Source organism: Passer domesticus, chromosome 7 (genome assembly GCF_036417665.1).
Source record: "Passer domesticus isolate bPasDom1 chromosome 7, bPasDom1.hap1, whole genome shotgun sequence".
NCBI lineage: Eukaryota > Metazoa > Chordata > Aves > Passeriformes > Passeridae > Passer > Passer domesticus.
Window position 1 is genome coordinate 57,704,789 of NC_087480.1, and position 17,340 is coordinate 57,722,128.

A 17,340-nucleotide genomic window follows, 5' to 3' on the forward strand; every position below is an offset into this window, starting at 1 on the left:
AGGCTCCTGCCAGATGATGAGATCTCAGGAGAGCTGTGCAGGATACAACCATCTGGAACAGCTTCCTTGCTTGGGCAATGAGCACAGGCACAGGAAATCCTCCAGGGTCCTTTTTACCTGAGTGCTTGAATTTCCAGGCCTGCAGGAAGGCTTAGCAGCTCAGCCTGAAGCAAACATGAACTTACAAATACATTGGAGCCTTCTGAACTGGCTGCAGGTCTCGGCACAGCTCCCACAGAGAGGAGTTTTACAGCTTCAAGGATGAAATTTCATGAGCAGGCGGCTTTTCCGTGGGGGTAGTGGGGAGAAAAGGCATAAAGGTTTTCAGGAGCCTGGATTGTTCTTGCAAGAGGGTCCAGAGGACTCAATTGCTTCCAAATTGTTGCCTCCCCACAGGCTCCAAGCAAGAGAGTCCCAGCAGGGCTGTGGAAGAGAGGCTGGCAGCCAGATTGTCTCTGAGCTGGCATTGCCTTGAATTGATTCAAAGCACCACGGAATGCCTGACATGGAGGAACAGCCACAGCTCCAGCTTCCCTCTCCATCCCCACACATAACCCACCCCCAATTATACTGAGTTCATAACACTCTTCACGGCCAGGCCATCTCCAGCCCTGTCCTCACAGACCAGCCAGAACTAAACACTCTCTTGGAGGAGCTCCTCCTTAACTACAGCAGCACCAATTTGTCCAAAACAGAAGCTTCTCACTGGAATACATCACTACTAAATGTGGTGGTAGAAAACCCTCCTGTTTCAAGAAGGATCTTGGATGAAAACGTCCAATGCCAAGCAGCAAACAGTCGGCAAGTCTGGGCAGCTGCTCCAATGTGGAAAAACGTCAGACTAAGCAGATCTTAAATTCTGGATCCCTTGCTCTTTAAAGAGGAAGTCCCAGTTTCTAATCAGACTTGATGCATGACTATTTTGAGCCTTCACAAAGCTTATTAGGTGGTTGGGAGTTTGCTAAGAGCCCTGTGTAAGAGCCAGGTAAAGCAGGTCAGCTGTGCATACCCTGCAAAACAATCTACAGTGAAGAGTTTAAAATGTGCAGTCAACCCACCCTTGGGGACAAATGTCTGTAAGAGATGTCCAGAGAAGGACAACAGAGCTGGGGAAGGCTCTGCAGCACAAGTGTGATGAGAAGCAGCTGAGGGAGCTGGGGGGGCTCAGCCTGGAGAAAAGGAGGCTCAGGAGGGACCTTCTCACTCCCTGTAACTCCCTGAAAAGAGGATGGAGCCAGCTGGGGTTCAGGCTCTTCTCCTCCCAATTAACAAGCAACAGGACAAGAGGAAATAGCCTCAAATTGCACCAGAGGAGGTTTAGATTGGATAGCAGAAAAAAACCCCCAAAACATTCACTGGAAGAGTTGTCAGGCATTGGATCAGGCTGCCCAAGGTAGTGGTGGAGTAACTACCCCCAAAGCCACATGGATGTGGCACCTGGGGACATGGGTTACTGGTGGCATTGGCAGTACTGGAGAAATAGTTGTACTCATTCTTGGAGGTCTTTTCCAAGCTAAAAAATGTGATGATTCTACAACCTGACATCTAGCACCATCTGTTTCCTGCTCCAGACTATCAAGCTCAGCTGTAGCCAAGCAGGCAGTTGGATTTCAGAGCAGTTACCCCACATCAAAGACTGCTCAGAGTTCAGAAAAATGAGTTCATGACAGTGATGTAAAAAAGATAAGGAAGCTCTTCTGAAGTATAAAAAAGAAATAAAAACCAAAAATTCCAAAGATCGGAAAAGCTGAAGAGGCAAATAATATCAGTGTATCCAGTATGATAGAAGGTTACTGTTAATTCTAGCACCTAAAAAACCCCCAGTTTCCCTCAAATGTACCTGGGCTATTTCTGCCAGCAGTGAATTGCACACACTTAAGAGGGTCACCTCATTTGTATCTAGATGATTCCATTTTAAACCCACTACAGGTTCAGTTGAACATGTGCCTAAAGAGAATATAAAATGCTTTCCTCATGCAATTTCAATAATTTAAGGCCCTTCATTTAAACAGTGGTTTTGAGCAGAGATCAAACCCAAATTGCAGCCTCTGAAAATGGAGATGTCAGTAAGTCAAACATTTAACAAAAAATGAATAGGAAATGACATTTTGCAAAGCCAAATGCCAAGACAGCTTAAAGAGTCCATTTAGATTAGAAATCTTGAGAAACAGTTCAGTTACTTGCTATTATCTGATTTTACTGAGGGAAGATCTTTTGACAAGTTTACAAGTACAACACTCACCAAATTCCTCAGGCTCTGGCTCGCTCTGGATACAGCGGTGCCAAGTGCCAGAGTGCCACAGGCACAGAGCTCTCTGTGACCCCAGAGCACATTGCTGCACAGATCACTCAGCTGAAATGCCATTAAACAGCAAACAAAAGACAAAACACCCAATGAAAGCACAAGTTGTTTGCTTAACTCGAGCCCAGGGCTGTAAGCAACGGAGTTTTGAAGAGAAAGTTTTGTGAAATCAAGTCATCAGCCTAACAGAGGTTGTACTGTCCACACTGGAACAGGCAGAGCCACGTGTGCAGAGAGCTGCTCCCTCTGCAGCCACGTGTAATGGTAAAGGAAAACATTTACACAGACTTGCAAACATTTCCATAAGCTATTCAGTTAAAAAACGGGGATTGCTGCAGTCTCTTCTGGAAATCCCAAACACCAGAGTGCTAAGATGGGCACTAATCCCTGAAGTAAAGGCAGCAGTGGCAGTGATTGCTGAACAGGGTTGCACAGATCACATCTGAGCTCTGGCATCCCCGGCAGAGCAGGGCTGTGCTGGGCTTTGCTGCACCAACAGAAACACAGCATCACTGACAGAGCAGCTCCTGTCCCTGCCCAGTGTCCCCAGACAGCACCCTGCCCTCCCCACAGCACGGCCTCTGCAGTGGCACCGACACAGAGGGCAAGGCTGCTGGCACCAAACCTCTGGGCTGTCCCACTGAACAGTTCAGCTGATAATTTAAGACCTGAGATTGCAGTTCCTGCAGGCTGATAGAAACCTGCTTCAAACAAACATCCTCAACGACCTGAAAGCTCCCGACAGCCACACTGCTGGGCTGGGTCTGCACATTCCTGCCCCAGGAGGGCTCCATCAGCTGCACTCACCAACACCCCTGAGCCAGGTTTAATACATCACTGTATCACCCACAATCTCCACAGTTCTTCATTACATTTTTTTTCAGCCTTTGAGGGAATTCTGTCTAATCAACAAAAAAATGACAGTGAATTGAAGACTGTGCGTTCTAGCCAGCATTCACTTAGACACCCTAAAATAAATCACCAACACCCCCAACTTGCCAGCACTGTGGGAACCAGCATATAATAAGATCCACAAAAAATAGGTTAGACATGAGGGACATTGTTCATTGTTGCTGTGCTAGTGAATCACAGCAAAATCAGGTCACGCTGCCCATGAGAGGAAGGCTACAGACAGGCTTTCACACTGAGCCTGCTGTGGTCAATAATTAACCATTGCAAAAAGCTATATAGTCAACATTTTCTATACAGTCAATTTTATTTGTCTGCTCTCATTTCTCAGGAATCAACTTGTTTCTGTAAATGAAGTTACAAGACCAGAATAGTTAATTAAGAACAGAAAGCAGAAGTTTTCAGAAAACACAGGTGCTAACTTTACAAGCAATTTAAGACTTAAAGGCTAAAGTTTGACAAAATAACTGACCATGTAATGTTCTGCATGTGAAGGGATATGTCTGTAAATTTTAACACATTTCCATCTTTCACAAGCTGAATTCTAGCTTACAGTACCTCACAAATGCTTTCCACCTCGAATATTGCCACACTGTAGAAAAAATATATTTCTATTTTTGAAGACAGGGTTGTTTGTGCATGGACATTAACAAGTACAAAAAAATTCAGCAGATAATTTTATAATATTTTCTCTTAACTACAACAGAAGGTGCAACACTAGAAAGGCATGTCCTGCCTACTTAAAATGTCTTATACCTTTACAAAGCTAACTCTGACTGTACACATTACATCCTAGAACACACAAGTAAGTTTGAAAGTGTCCTGGCAGAAGTATGGAAAGCATGCTTACAACTTCTGTAAGCAAAAAGACACAATAGCAAACACCAGTGAAAAGTGATTATACCTGGAAACAAACAAATTCATGTCTGAATGTCTGAATCTTCTTTACTAGCTGAAAACAAAATCCCATGACATTTGATGATTTTGCAACTTTATTTGCATTTAAAGACTGGCTGCTAAGCTTCTCATCTGAAGAACCACCAGAATCAATCAGGAGTTTCTAGCTCTGTTAGAATTAGTCTATCGGATCCAACGGGTTTAAATTGCAGATTGATCCAGATTGACTTTTGTAGGAAGAGGTCCTGCTTCTTCATGTTCCTCAGTCTTGCATCTAACCACAACAAGTGCAGAGGGTGGGTATCTGTTGAGTTTTTGCTCATTCATGTATTCCAAATCTCCATAGATGCTCAGCTTCTGAAACATTTAAACAAGGTACTTTAAGACAAAGACCCTCCATATTGTGAATGACATGGATTTCATTATGCAGCTGCATTCCAGGTTCTGATGGCTGCAGCCCTGCAACACAAGGCCTTCTGTAACATCTGAAATTCAGGGCTGGAACTAGACTTGCACCCAGAAGATGAAATCTGCCAGAACAAGGGCAGGTACAGCGTTTGTGTAACAGCTCCTTTGGTGTGCAATCACTGAGTCAGGACTCTCTGGGCACTGGGAGAGTGCCTGTTCCCCTCCATGAGACTCTGCACTCATACATATCACCAATAACTGTGCTGTCACTGTTCTCACTACTGATCCTCCTGCACTAAACCTAAACTGGGTCCTCCCTACACCACCCAACCCTCAGAACAGCTTCATTCCCAGAGAAACGAGAATCAGCCTCCATTTGCTCAGAGCACCCTGAAGGTTGTTGAGGGTACAGCACTACAAACCAAAAGACATCGTGGCTGAAGAAGGCTCAGAGCTCCTGTGAGCCACAGGAATGAGCAAGAATGCTCAGCTATAAATCCATCATTTAAATAAACAAAATTGGTTTGCCATCCATAGCCACAAAATAAGAAAACCCTCCTTAACTGAGCCTCCCCCAAATATTTCTTCGTCTCTGGACAGCTGTAACAGAAAAGCAACATAATGAATAAATTCCAAACACTTTTGCTCTGAAATGCAGTACCTCAGATGGAACATACTGCTCTACAGCTGTAGCTACAGTTGCACAACAAATCCAGAGCAGCACCAGCACTGACAGGACGAGCGTAGTGGTTAAAATCCAACTGGAATTTCTGAAATGACAAGAATGTTGATAGATTTCATAGACTGAATACAAGACAATGGACCTCTAAAAAGTCTGGCTCATTTCTGACTGCCTTTCCTGCCAATTCATTAGTCTCTGGCCCTTCCAGCTACATAGCCCACTGCAGACTCCTGGGTACTCTAATGCCCCCTTGATATCACAAAAGACTTGCAGGATTCTGTTATGGGGCCCTAAGAATCCTCCTGTTTACAGATTTAAAACCAGATTTTTCTGTTATGCATTGGCAGGACAACTTACTGATCCTTCATGTGTGAACTTTTAAGGAGAAAGTAAAAAGCTTTAATAAATACATACTGAATATTTTCAGCCTGGAAACAAGACATAGCAGCGTGCTACACGACACAATCCCAAAACAAAGTGCCTTGCCCTAAAACACATTCAGAGCTAATGAACAGGCAAAACACAGTATTGATTAAACAGTTCCCAGAACACACTCAAAAAACAGTGCAGGAAATTATCAATATGTTGTTCACTTGAAATGGAAAGGAAAAATCAAAGCTGGCAGGACAGCATGCAGAAAACACAGGGCAGCAGCACTAACGGTCAGATACAAAACTGTGATGCTGTGCATCCTGATCCTACAGACTTGGAGACTTCCCAAGAGGGCTGCACACCCAGAGGAAAGGCCTTTACCCTGCCCAGTGGCACAGCCAGCTCAGGACATACGTACATGGAGAGACACTTGAAGAAGCTGTCGCTGGCTCGCTCCTCGAAGAGCCCCCGGAAGGTCTGCGAGCTCCCCGGGCGTCCGTCTGCTGGGGCACAACAGACAGACAGAGGGCACGAGGGCAAGGCAAGGCAGAACCCACACCCCACACCCTCTGTCTGTACAGACAGCACAAAAGGAAGCTTTTAAAACAGCCCCAGCTCGCAGGCTCCCATTTCCAGCAGAGCTCCGTTTCTATCGCACTTTGCCACGGTGTGCTCTGCACAGTAAATAATTACATTGCAGCTTCCACATGCCACCTGCAACATCATTTTTTAAAGTTGCATGACAGGGAACATTTGCATTTACTCTTCCAAAGCACAAAAAACAACTTACAGGCTGTTTTACTCAGCGACAAGGATGCTTTTGTATCTCCAGTTTCCTGATCAAGCTGTGGAACATACTGCACTTCTGGCTTTGACTAAAACAAAATAAGGAGTTAGGAGAGCCTGCTAGAAAGCTTTCACTGGTTTTGATAATTTTGGTAATTTACATTTTCAAAACTAATACAGAAATTAACCTTAAGAAATGCTCCATTCTTTTAAGTTTGAATTTTAAAATGGCCCTAAAGGCAGTGAAATACTAGGAAAAACAAAGCACTTTAGATGGTGCTCTAGAGGCTTTTCTCTGGCTGGAAGAGGCAGAGTTGAAGTCAGCAGCAACACCTTAATCTCAATGAAAAAAGGAAGCACCTGGAATATGACAATTTTGCCATCATCTGCCTGAAGGTAGAAAGTCCATGAGGATGTGATGAAGCTCTGAGCTGAGTCCATCATGTCACTCCAGAATGATCTCACCAGTGTCAGAGGAAAGAGGAGATGAATTCGTGGCATCAGGGACATTAACTGCAAGCACAACATTAACATTTTTTTCCATTTGTTTTAACATGAAAAGGACAGAAGTTACATTCTTGCTCACCCCTCACCTCATGTCTAGATTTCAGTTCTTACGAAGATTTATTTTCCATTTGAAGAAATTTTAAAAGAGAAGACACACACTGAACAGAAACAAGTAGGTGGTATTTGAAAAACATGTCACCTACTTACTTGCTCTTGCCTTAACTCAGCAAATGGCAACTGGTTCTGGCATCCAAGATGGCAAGCATATTGTTCATCAGATTGGGAGTATGCTTCAGTACAGGCTGCAAGGGAGAAGTTCCCCAAATGAGATGATAAACTCTGCATTTTAGTCAAGAAAACATTCTCAGTATAAGTTGGATCAGAAACAAAGCAGCAGTTGACAATCCCTTTTTGCAGGGGAAGATATGGCAACCCCAGGGTAGCATTTGCTCTGAGGTCTAATGACAGAATCAGAGCTTCAACAGAGCAGGGAGTTGAAATCTGGCTGCAATCAGAGCAAATGATCACCAGTGTTACCCTGGCTGAGCTCAGGGATGCAAGCTCTCATTGATCCTCCCACCACCACTACAGCTTTCTTCTACATATCACACAAAACATCAGAGAACAGAGATGGACTCCTAAAGAGAACAGAGGGACCATCAGTCCATTAAATCCCTTTGAGGTAACAGCAGAAGCCATGGTATCACAGGAAAATCAAAGGAGCATTTCCTGCTAATACAGAAACTGCCCTTCAAGTATTATGGAATAATTTCTTATGGAAAATGAAGATAACTCTTTGTTTTATAGAGAGCTTCTATTAATTGCTCACTAGAGGTCATAAAGACCAAGAAATCTAAATTATTTGAAGAGAATAATTTAGTTTATTCTGCCCATGGACAAACCAGGCAGATGACACACAGGCACAGCTCTCCTGCACTATTCTAAAGCTTAGGTGGACAGTGTTTCAGTAACACCTGAACTAAAGAATCCACCCAAAAAGCAACACAGAGGACAGGAGCTCTCCCAGTTTTCCAGAGGAACAAGTGGACCATCATAAGGACTAAGAAGCTGGCAGGAAGCATGGCAGCAGCAGCTAAACCTTTGAGTGCTCAGCTCATGGCACCTGAGCAGCCAGTCCATGCTACAGCTGCCACGGAGTCAGTGCAGGAAGCACCAGAGACAGAACTGACAGAGCAGCCAAGATGGATCTGCCAGGCACAGAACACGCAGGGCACCCACCAGCAGATCAGAGAACATAAGCCAGCAAAGACAACAGCCCCAGAAAGAAGAGTTAAACCAGGAATAAGCAACTGCTCCGTTACCCTACATGTGCTCTATTGCTGCATTACCCTGCTTCATGGCACTCTGTGTGTGTGGTTTGACAACTACACTGACAGGCTGGATCACAGCTACCCTGTGACAGACTGCAGCATTAGCCCATTCCTGGAGTATTTACTGCACTTTTCTAACACATCAGCATCTCTGCATGCCAGGCTGCTTCCCTGCCTGAGCTGGCCACAAGCTCTCTTGCTTTCAGGAGCTACTGAGAGGCCAAAAGCCTCCCCTGAGTGCTGGCCTGGTGCTTCATTGTATTGGTAGTCAAGGTGGAGAGTTCCAGCCTTTCCTTTCTGAATAAAGCTGTGAATCAGCTTCCTCAGTATTATTGGAACAAAGTTCTGTACAATTCCAAACCCACTATTAATTTGCCTGTATCACATTATCCCTGGAGGGACACAGAGGTGTGGCACTTGGGGACACGATTAGTGGTGGGCTTGGCAGTGCTGGGGGAATGGCTGGACTTGATGATCTTAAAGGTCTTCTCCAACTTAAATGATTCTGTATTTCATCTTCACTGTTACATCTCTGCTGTAACACAGACAGCCTGAGAGAATTAGTACTTAAAGGCCTATTCCAAACAAAGCTGTACCTCATTCCCAAGGGGTTAGCTGCAGGAAAAGCTTAGGATGTAGGCCAGACCACAAACTACAAAGCTTAGATCTGTGAGATCTGTGCCCCACTGAACAATTCACTTCTATATACAAATTTTTCAGGAATGGCAAACAGGACTGATTGTCACAGGGAATTATTAAAAGACAAGTGTTCATTTGCCTGAATTTCCCCCCAGGCATTTTGTGTTTTCTATGACAAACTGTTTATTGTAAATAAAATAAAATATTAGAAATAGTGCATTTTACTGACACTGATGATACTTGAGAAATTCATGAAAACATCAGCACTGAGGAGAAACTCCCAGACAACAACCTTCCCATAAAACGTTTTTTACATATCCTGCACACAGACTTTACAAAGCTGTTAAACAAACCCAAAACAACTGAAAGAAGGCCACCAACTCAAGAGCACCCCTTCAGACCCTGCAGCTGTGCCCTCCACTGTGTGTTAGCTGCTGGGGCACTGCAGGGCTCACCTGAGTCACACTCCTGCTTGGTTCTGTTCAGATCGGCGCCGTCGTCCACGAACTGGCAGATGGAGAAGAGCCGGCAGCCGCGCTGGCAGGCGTACAGCTCCTCTTCCTGGGGAGGCACAAGGACAGGCTTGCAAACCCCCACTCCACAGCACATTGGCAGAAAACAAACTCTTTTGGTGTTGGTTGGTTGGTTGGTTGGGTGTTTTTGCCCTCCTTTCCTCCACCAGCCCAGCTCAGTGTGAAATGGGATGAGCCCGACCCACGGGTTCATTGGCAAAGCTGGAGCAGCAAAAGGGGTTCTGGAATTCCACACCCACAGCTCACCAGCAAAATGGATGTTTGAGAAAGTGTTGTGCTTGAAATTAAGACAGTGCTGTAAAAGATTTATTGATGTTTAACCCTATGAAGAGTAGGAAAGCTCCATTCTCAGAATTTAAATGGTAAAACCCAGCAGGAAAAACCAAAATCCTCTAATTTTGACAGTGGAACACAATGTATATAAACAGATTGATGATTCTAATCAGAGCTACAACAGAACTATCAGAAAAAGAGATTATTTTCTGATATCCTATACAGCATCCTGGTTATCTGCCTACTGCCAGCTCTACAAACACAAATGTTTATTTATTACATTGAACTGAAGGGCAAAAGTGCTTCCCCACTGCCAGCTATTAAAATGAGGCAAACACAGAAATCCTACACGCGGTATTTCTTCTGTCCACAGCTCCAGGGGAACGGATGTGGGATACAGCCCCTGTGACAGGAGTGTCCCAGTGACCACACCCTGCCACTGACCCGTGACCCAGAATGTCAGAGCCAGCAGCCACTCACGCTGCACAGGTGCAGAAGGGGCCCTGAATTAATTTAACAACAACCAAACACACCACGCCTCTTGTACAACCTGCTGTAAATGACCCGGCCACTGTCACCACACCATGAGCTCATCTGCTTTGAAGGCACAAGAGGAGAAAATTATTAGTATAAACTAAAGCTCGAATCCAGCACTGACAGGGTGGGTGGTGCTGGAGCAGAAAACGTTTTGTAATTTGGTATCCAGATAAATGAGCTGCACAGATGTTTTTCCATCACAATCAATGAATTTTGTCTTGTTTTCCACTCGCAACTAAAACAAATTTCTTTCAATTCCACCAGCAGTTTTGTGACAAACAGAACAAAGAGTAAATGTAAAAGATGTGACTGTATCAGTGAACAGCTCCAACAACACATGACAAAACTCTTACTGAAAAAGTAAAGTAACAAAATTCCAAAATGCAATACACCAAAACAAGCTGTGTAAATTTACCCATATTCCACACAAATCCCTGTTACCTTCCAGCTACAAAATCCAACTGAATTCCACGGGGGAGCAGACAAAGCCCTGCTACCTGATCCTGGCACTGCTGCCTTCCTGTGAAATCCCAAATACGGGGTAAGAGTTCCACCTGCTACACAGCTGCAGCTTATAATGAAGTTTATAACCAACAAAGAACAAGGAATTATGAGATTTGTGAAATTTTCCAAATTTAAGCCCGTAGTTCAAAAGCATACAAGCATGAACCAACAGCAAACCCTGGTGGATTAAATTAAATTCCTATCAGACACAACTGAAGTATTTTACCATGAGATAAAAAGTTGCCACGAAGGCTCTGACGAGCTACTTGTTTGTCATCATTTATGCTTCACGCTTCAACATCCAAGAGCCGCACAGGAGCCCTGACTCAGGATCTCTGCCCTGCCACGACCACAGCACTGTTTCAGTGCCCAAAATACGGAGCCAAATTACAGCTGCCTTTTTGGGAACGGGAGGAATAAAAGAGCAGCCAAACGCCCAAAACCCACAAAACCCCAGCACTGACAAAGCTGCACTTGGACAACAGCGCTTCACTGGCAAGCGGCAGCCTACCCATCTATTTAGATAACGAAGCACCTGTCTCTAGAGAGGAGAGGGAGCTGCAGGGGGACAGGGGCCAAGGAAGGGCCGTGCAGCCCGGGGCAGGCGCAGGTGAGGGGCAGGGCCCGCCGTACCTTGGGGTAGGTGTGCAGGGGGTAGGTCAGCTGGCAGGCGCGGTGACACGATGCCGTGTTGCCCAGCACGGAGTCGAAGGCCTCGGAGGAGGCGGCGGGGAGCTGGCCCGAGGCGGCTCCCGCCTGGATCACCAGGAACAGCGGCAGGAGCAGGAGGAGGACGGCGAGGCCGCCCCGCCGCACCGCCATCTTCGCTCCTCCGCCCCGGCACCGGCCGCCGGCAGCCTCTCGCGAGATATGCCCTTCGCGGAGCTTGCTGGGAGGTGTAGTCCGCGCCGCGGGGCATCCCCGCCCATTCCATAGAGCCTCGCCCCCAGCGGAAACTACCGTGCGGAAAGGGCGAGGCAGAGGCATCGGCTCCCGCGCGGGGCCTCTGGGAAATGTAGTCCATTCCGCGCGGTACCCCCGGCCGTCCCATAGGGCCTCGCCCCTGGAGGGAACTACCGGGCGGAAATGGCGGGGCCGCGTCGGCGGCTTCCGTGAGGGACGGCGGCAGGGCCGACATGGATCGGTTCGTGGTGCGCTGCGCCCGCGGCCCGCAGAGCCCCCGCCGGGCCGCGCCCGGGCCCCGCGCCTGCCGGCAGGTCACCATCGAGTCCCTCAAGGCAGGTCACCGCTGGGAGGGAGCGGGGGCCCGGCCCGGGCGGGCGGCGGTGTGGGAACACGGGAATGTTTGCAGCGCCGCGGCGGGATCCGAGCAGGGAGGTGGCTGCACAGGGCTCTGCTGCCTCGGAAGGGGTCCCCTGGGTTATTACGGCGTGGTGCAGGGTCGGGCTGGTGATCTGGTCCTGTTCGAGAACAGCCCGGTGACACTGGAGGCTCAGTGTTTGCAGCCGGCTCTCATCCCTTTCCAGCAAGGAAAACCCTTCAGTTCATTTCATGGATGTCGTGCCTGAGACCTGCACGAGAGCTGATCCCCTCTTGGTCACCTCCTTGTATAAACACGACAGCAGAACATCTGCTGCACCAAAAGTTCACCGAGTGTGGCAAAAATTAAAAGAATGGTGCATAAAGCACTGCAGTTGTCTGACCACTGCATAAGATGCTTCACATCCAAAATATGAGACTTGCACTGTTTGCAGTCTGTTCTGTCAAGGTCTGTGGTACAACCAGTGAAAAACACTGGAACTGTGCAGTGTATTCAGGTTGTTTTACTTGGTTTTTTTACTTGTTTTACTTCTATAGTCAATCTGAGCTGGATTCTCAGGATAATCAGCCACCTCCCTCTTAATCCCTTTTCCTGTTTAGAAACGTTTATACAATGGATTCCTTTACTTGAGAACACTTGTAGGAGTTTGCTGTTTTGTGCTCAGAGTTTGGCAGAGCGGGGTGAAGCCTCTCCCTTTGTTTGCTGGTGACTTCAGTCTTGATTTGCAGGAGTTTCCTAATTCCAAGCATATATATTCCATCGCCTATTCTGATGCCGTGATCAATAATTCATGTATTGATAACAGCCCCATTAGCTGAGATAAAGGTGGTGTCCTTACTTCTCGTAACAATATTCCACTTTCATAAGGAGCTCTTCTCTTTCCCAGAGAGTTGTGGTTGTGGAAGACATAAAACGATGGAAGTCTATCCTTGAGCTTCCTGGGCAACCAAAAGAGAACCTGATGGAAGCCTTGGAGGAGCTGAAGAAGAAGATACCTTCCAAGGAAGTGTTGCTTTCCACTAAAATAGGTACATCTGGTCTATCTAAACTGTGAATATTAGGCTGTCTTGTGTCTGCTTGGCTTGTCAGTGCACTAGAGATTAGTCTGGAAGCTCTTTAAGAAATGAGGAAATTGCTGCCAGTGAAATGTTGTTGATATCAAGGCTGCAGTTTGCACAGCTTGTACTGAAAAAGTCAGCTCTGATTCCTCCCAGGAAATCCTGCATCACCCCTTTTGTGGTCAGAATTTTGAAGAGCTCTCCGGGGTAACTCTGTGGGTTACTCCTTCTCCTGCTGTCAGTGCTCATTTATCTGATTTGCCTGAATCCCCTGAAGGTGAGAAAATCTCAGAGTGGCCCAGAGCTGCTCTCTGCATCCCCACGCTGAGGAATCCCCAGCAGAGGGGATTCAAAAGGCACAGCCCCGTGCCTGCCAGGACTTGGGGGAGGGATAACGGTGACCACATGGTCCCTGCCCTTCCCGAACAGGGAGAGCATCCCGGCCTTTGTTTGCCGTCGGAGCAGCCGGATCTCTGTTCACAGAGCCCTGCAAAAGGAGCTGCCATCCGCCCCTTTCCCCATCCTCCTGATCTGTCATTGCATTTGCCATGTTCAGCTCACTCGGGCTTTTCCCGGGATTGTTTCCCAGTCCTGCCTGAATAGCGCCGGCCTGAAGAGGCACTGAAGCCTAACAGTGACATCTCCTGGCCGACAGCGCTCCTGGCCAGGGAAAAACATCCCTCTGGAAGCAGTCGGGTCCCTTTTGTCTCCTCGCAGGGGAAAGCCTCTTCTGCACTGCCAGGCCTCTGGATGGGAAAGATTCTGCTTGGAGTCACTGTGGTGTTCCCATGTTAAATGCTGCAGCCATCACAGTAACATCTACTTTCCTAAATTCCCAGAATTCACAGAATCACTGGGTTGGAAGAGACCTGTAAAATCATCAACTTCAACCCAGCCCCAGCACCTCCACTAAACCCTGGCACCCAGTGCCACATCCAGGCTTTGTTAAACACACCCAGGGATGGGGACTGCACCACCTCCCCAGGCAGCCATTCCAGAACTTTATCACCCTTTCTGGAAAAAACTTTTTACTAATATCCAGCCTATATTTCCCTTGATGCAAAACAGGTTCCCAGCTAAAAAACAGCACTTTTTGTAGGCCAAGCTTAAAAACCTGCACCAGATCCAGGATCAGTAAAAACAGCTAGCATAGTCTGTGTTAAATAAGTGTGGCTCCACACCTGGGTGCCTTGGGAAGGCGATTCTCACAATTCCTTGCTAATTTCTCAAGCTGCATGCTTAAATCCTGTCATTTTCTATTTATGTTTGTGTGAACGCTTTGGTGGTTTTGCTGGGAGTGCCCAGCTGAGAAGGTGTGTGGCTGCTGTGGCACTGTGACTTCCTGGTGCCAGCCCCACAGGAGCTCTCCTGTTCCCAGGTCACACGGTGAACAGGACGCGCAAACACCCTGACCCTGAGGTGTCCAGCCTGGCCAGGGACATCTTCAGGGAGTGGAGGACCTTCATCAGGGAGCACTCCAACAGGCCCTCCATCGAGGTCAGGAGCGACCCCAGGACCGAGGCCTTCAGGAGGAACGCTCGGAAGCTGCTCAGTGAAGCCCTGGAACTGGAGGTACAGCTCAGAGCCGCTCGTCTGGGGCTCCAAAAATTCCCTCTTGTGGGAACAAGTTAAACCTTTTCCAGCCAAGCTGGTCCTGCCTGCCGAGTGGGGACAACCAGCTGATCTGTTCCTATTTTTAGGGATTTGTAAGTAACTTCATTTGCAAGGTAGATAATGGGTTTTGGTTGTTCACCAAGGGACCTGCTAATTGTGAGTGAGGCGTATTTGTTGTCATTTCCATAACCTGTCAACAGATTACTTGTGTGGCCACTGCAGTTGGGCTGTAGAAGGAGGAAATTAATAGAAGATGAAGTTTTTCCTACTAAACAGCTATGAAAGCAACAGTGGGACTTTTTGGCTGTTTCCTAATTAAATATTTGTAAATGAAAATCTATAGCAAAAATGGAGAGGCAAGTTGACAGTATATAAAGTGATAAATACCAGATCCCTCAGGTATGTTTAATTAAATGAACAAGACTCTGCTGTAAGGCTTAATAACTAGTTTGCTTGGTCTATGAAATGCCATAATAATTATAATTTTCAACTTATTCATTAATTATCCTTTGAATGATAAGTGAAGTGATAAACATTTCAAGAGTTTGAAAGTTTTGTGTTTGCTAGCTGTGAGAACAACCTCTCCAGCTTCCAGTCTGGGGCAGCATGGAAGGATGGTGCACTGTAGGAATGCTGCAGGAGGTGGGAGCTCACCTTTGGCGAGTCAAGCTTAGCTCTTAGAAAGCACAGCTATGCATGGTGATTATATTATATATATATATTATTATAGTGGCAGTAAAGTCTAAATCTGGGGAACATAAAGATTTTGGTACCATCCTAAAACAAGTAGAATTGGGTAAAGCAGGATTGCTTCTGAACAGGACTCACCTGAAAACACCTACAGCCACCACATGTGCAGGCAGAGGTCACAGCAGTTCAGCTGCTTATAAAGGCAGGGGAGCCACAGCTGCTGCACTGACACCTGAGAGGCTGACAAAAGAGAGAAGGGGAGCTGGGACTGAGTGGATCCCAGGGGCTTTTTAGTGATGGGTAGCAAAACTTGTGTGGGGAAGGACCTGCAGGATACCACTTAGCTCACTGGAATCTCCTGCATGCAATGCATGGAAGATTCCCCATCACAAAAGGCAGGAGTGAAATTAAAACCATTTCTTGAAGGGTGGGGGATTTCTTCCTAAACTGTGCTGAATTACAGGTTTTGGCGCATGTTGAAGCAATAACTACATAATTAACATTTAGCAAATCCCTTTCTGCGTTCTTAATTACACCTCCTTCTACAGACAGAGATCCCACATTTCCCTTTATAGCAGCAGGCAGAGTTGCCAAGTGTTTGGCATGTCTTAGAGTTGCTGTTGGAATCAAGTTTAAAATAGTATCCAAGGTACCTTATATCAGCCAGATCAAAAGTGAGCTTCATGGAGACACTACAGCATAGCTTATAATTGCAGTGAGCCTGATACCCAAAGCTTGTCACAGATTAGTTTCCTGTTGTGATGGCAAAGTACTGCCACCCAGCTGGAGGTGGGGATATGTTCCCTGCCACTGACCACGCTGCCTTGTCCCTTAATTGCCAGGGTGGAATTAAATTGCTCTTCCTGTTACACTTGTGATGGGAAGCAGATTTCCTTGAATCTAAGCTGATTAATGAAGAAACACTGAAAGGCACCAAACTCCAATTTCAATCAGCTGGCCTCCTTATTAAATGTAAAGATCTAATTTTATACTTTGCTGTTTTCAGATTGATCACCCACTGGCTGAAAATATTGAGCGCGAAGCTTTTCATCTCTGTTCCCGCCTCATTAGCGCTCCGTATCGCCGGGCCGTGCGAGCCCTTGTCTTCTCATTAAAGCACAAACCCCAGACCCGAGCAGGAGTCAAGGATGGCACACTCCCTGTCCCTGCCTTTGTACAGAGCCATAAAAAGTGAGGGCTTGTGCTTGATCCCGAGGGAGAACTTCCTGTGCCTGCATCTCCGTGGAACTGGGAGCCCTTCCTGCGGTGAAGGGCTGACTTGGGTGACTCCCTGGCACCACTCCACAAACAGGGCACCAGTGATGAAATGGGTGCTGGAAATCTGACTTGCTGGACATCCATGTGGGCTTGTTGCAAGGAAAGTTTCTTCTATTCTTCTGTGTGTTCTCCATCCTTGCTGACTCACCTGTTTGTCTCTTGTGCCCGCTTCTTGTAGATCAGTTTAGCTCGATCCCTGATGTGGACCTTGAGGTGCATTCAGCTGAATAACCCTTTTAAAGGAGCAGCTCTGTGCTCTGCTGGCTGGAAATACTGGTAATTATGGGTAATTGGTCCATGGGAGGGGATTCCTGGGGGATAATTGCAAACTCTAGTTAGCCCTAAATCAGCCACGTCTGCTGCAGCTGGGCCCGGCCTGTGGCAAGAGCTCTTTTGCCAAGGTGATTTCCCTTTGCTGCATTCCAGAGCTGGATGCAAAATGGATTTCAGTAACTTACATTCTCTCAGTCATTCTGTGATTTGGGGCATTTGCTAAAGCCCCAGGGTAAAGGTGCTGTTTAATGCCTCAGCTGTTCAAGGAGCAGCTCGTTCAGCCTTCCAGACCTCACTCATGATGTAAAACATGGTGCTTGTTTTTACTGTAATGTGAAAAAAAACTTGTAATGAATTATCTAAATAAAACTAAATACTCCTTTTAAAGGCTTTTTTACTCTAAAGAAACATGGTTCAGAATGATTGCGTGAACAAATCTAAGCAACAAACTATTGTTTAAATTCT

The 17,340-nt window shown here is 46.6% G+C and overlaps 2 protein-coding genes across 3 annotated transcripts; one reads left to right on the forward strand and one right to left on the reverse strand.

Moving 5' to 3' along the window:
- Positions 1-3,499: 3,499 nt before the first annotated feature.
- Positions 3,500-11,544, reverse strand: TMEM59 (transmembrane protein 59). 2 transcript variants are annotated; one of them, XM_064428930.1, is made up of 8 exons: positions 11,314-11,544; positions 9,289-9,394; positions 7,071-7,165; positions 6,717-6,869; positions 6,361-6,445; positions 5,989-6,070; positions 5,178-5,286; positions 3,500-4,465 (listed from the first exon to the last, which is right to left on the reverse strand). In XM_064428930.1, the coding sequence occupies exons 1-8, from the start codon at positions 11,500-11,502 to the stop codon at positions 4,310-4,312; spliced, it is 975 nt and encodes a 324-aa protein (XP_064285000.1). In that variant the 5' UTR covers positions 11,503-11,544; the 3' UTR covers positions 3,500-4,309. The 2 variants fall into 2 exon arrangements, with proteins under 2 accessions (XP_064285000.1, XP_064284999.1); XM_064428929.1 differs by having other exon boundaries at positions 5,989-6,073.
- Positions 11,545-11,691: 147 nt separating this feature from the next.
- On the forward strand, positions 11,692-17,262 carry TCEANC2 (transcription elongation factor A N-terminal and central domain containing 2). Its single transcript, XM_064428937.1, has 4 exons — positions 11,692-11,922; positions 12,853-12,990; positions 14,399-14,592; positions 16,331-17,262. Exons 1-4 carry the CDS (start codon positions 11,817-11,819, stop codon positions 16,517-16,519), a joined length of 627 nt encoding a protein of 208 aa, XP_064285007.1. The 5' UTR covers positions 11,692-11,816; the 3' UTR covers positions 16,520-17,262.
- Positions 17,263-17,340: the final 78 nt, after the last annotated feature.

Bases quoted from the DNA above. Each gene is read 5' to 3' on its own strand.
- TMEM59 (XM_064428929.1), bottom strand. From the start codon at position 11,502: ATGGCGGTGCGGCGGGGCGGCCTCGCCGTCCTCCTCCTGCTCCTGCCG. The intron at 9,395-11,313 runs GTACGGCGGGCC...GTGCCTCCCCAG, and splicing joins CCCTGCACACCTACCCCAAG to GAAGAGGAGCTGTACGCCTG. The intron at 6,446-6,716 runs GTGCTTCCTTTT...ATTTTGTTTTAG, and splicing joins GCAAAATTGTCATATTCCAG to TCAAAGCCAGAAGTGCAGTA.
- TCEANC2 (XM_064428937.1), top strand. From the start codon at position 11,817: ATGGATCGGTTCGTGGTGCGCTGCGCCCGCGGCCCGCAGAGCCCCCGC. The intron at 11,923-12,852 runs GTCACCGCTGGG...TTTCCCAGAGAG, and splicing joins CATCGAGTCCCTCAAGGCAG to TTGTGGTTGTGGAAGACATA. The intron at 14,593-16,330 runs GTACAGCTCAGA...TGCTGTTTTCAG, and splicing joins GTGAAGCCCTGGAACTGGAG to ATTGATCACCCACTGGCTGA.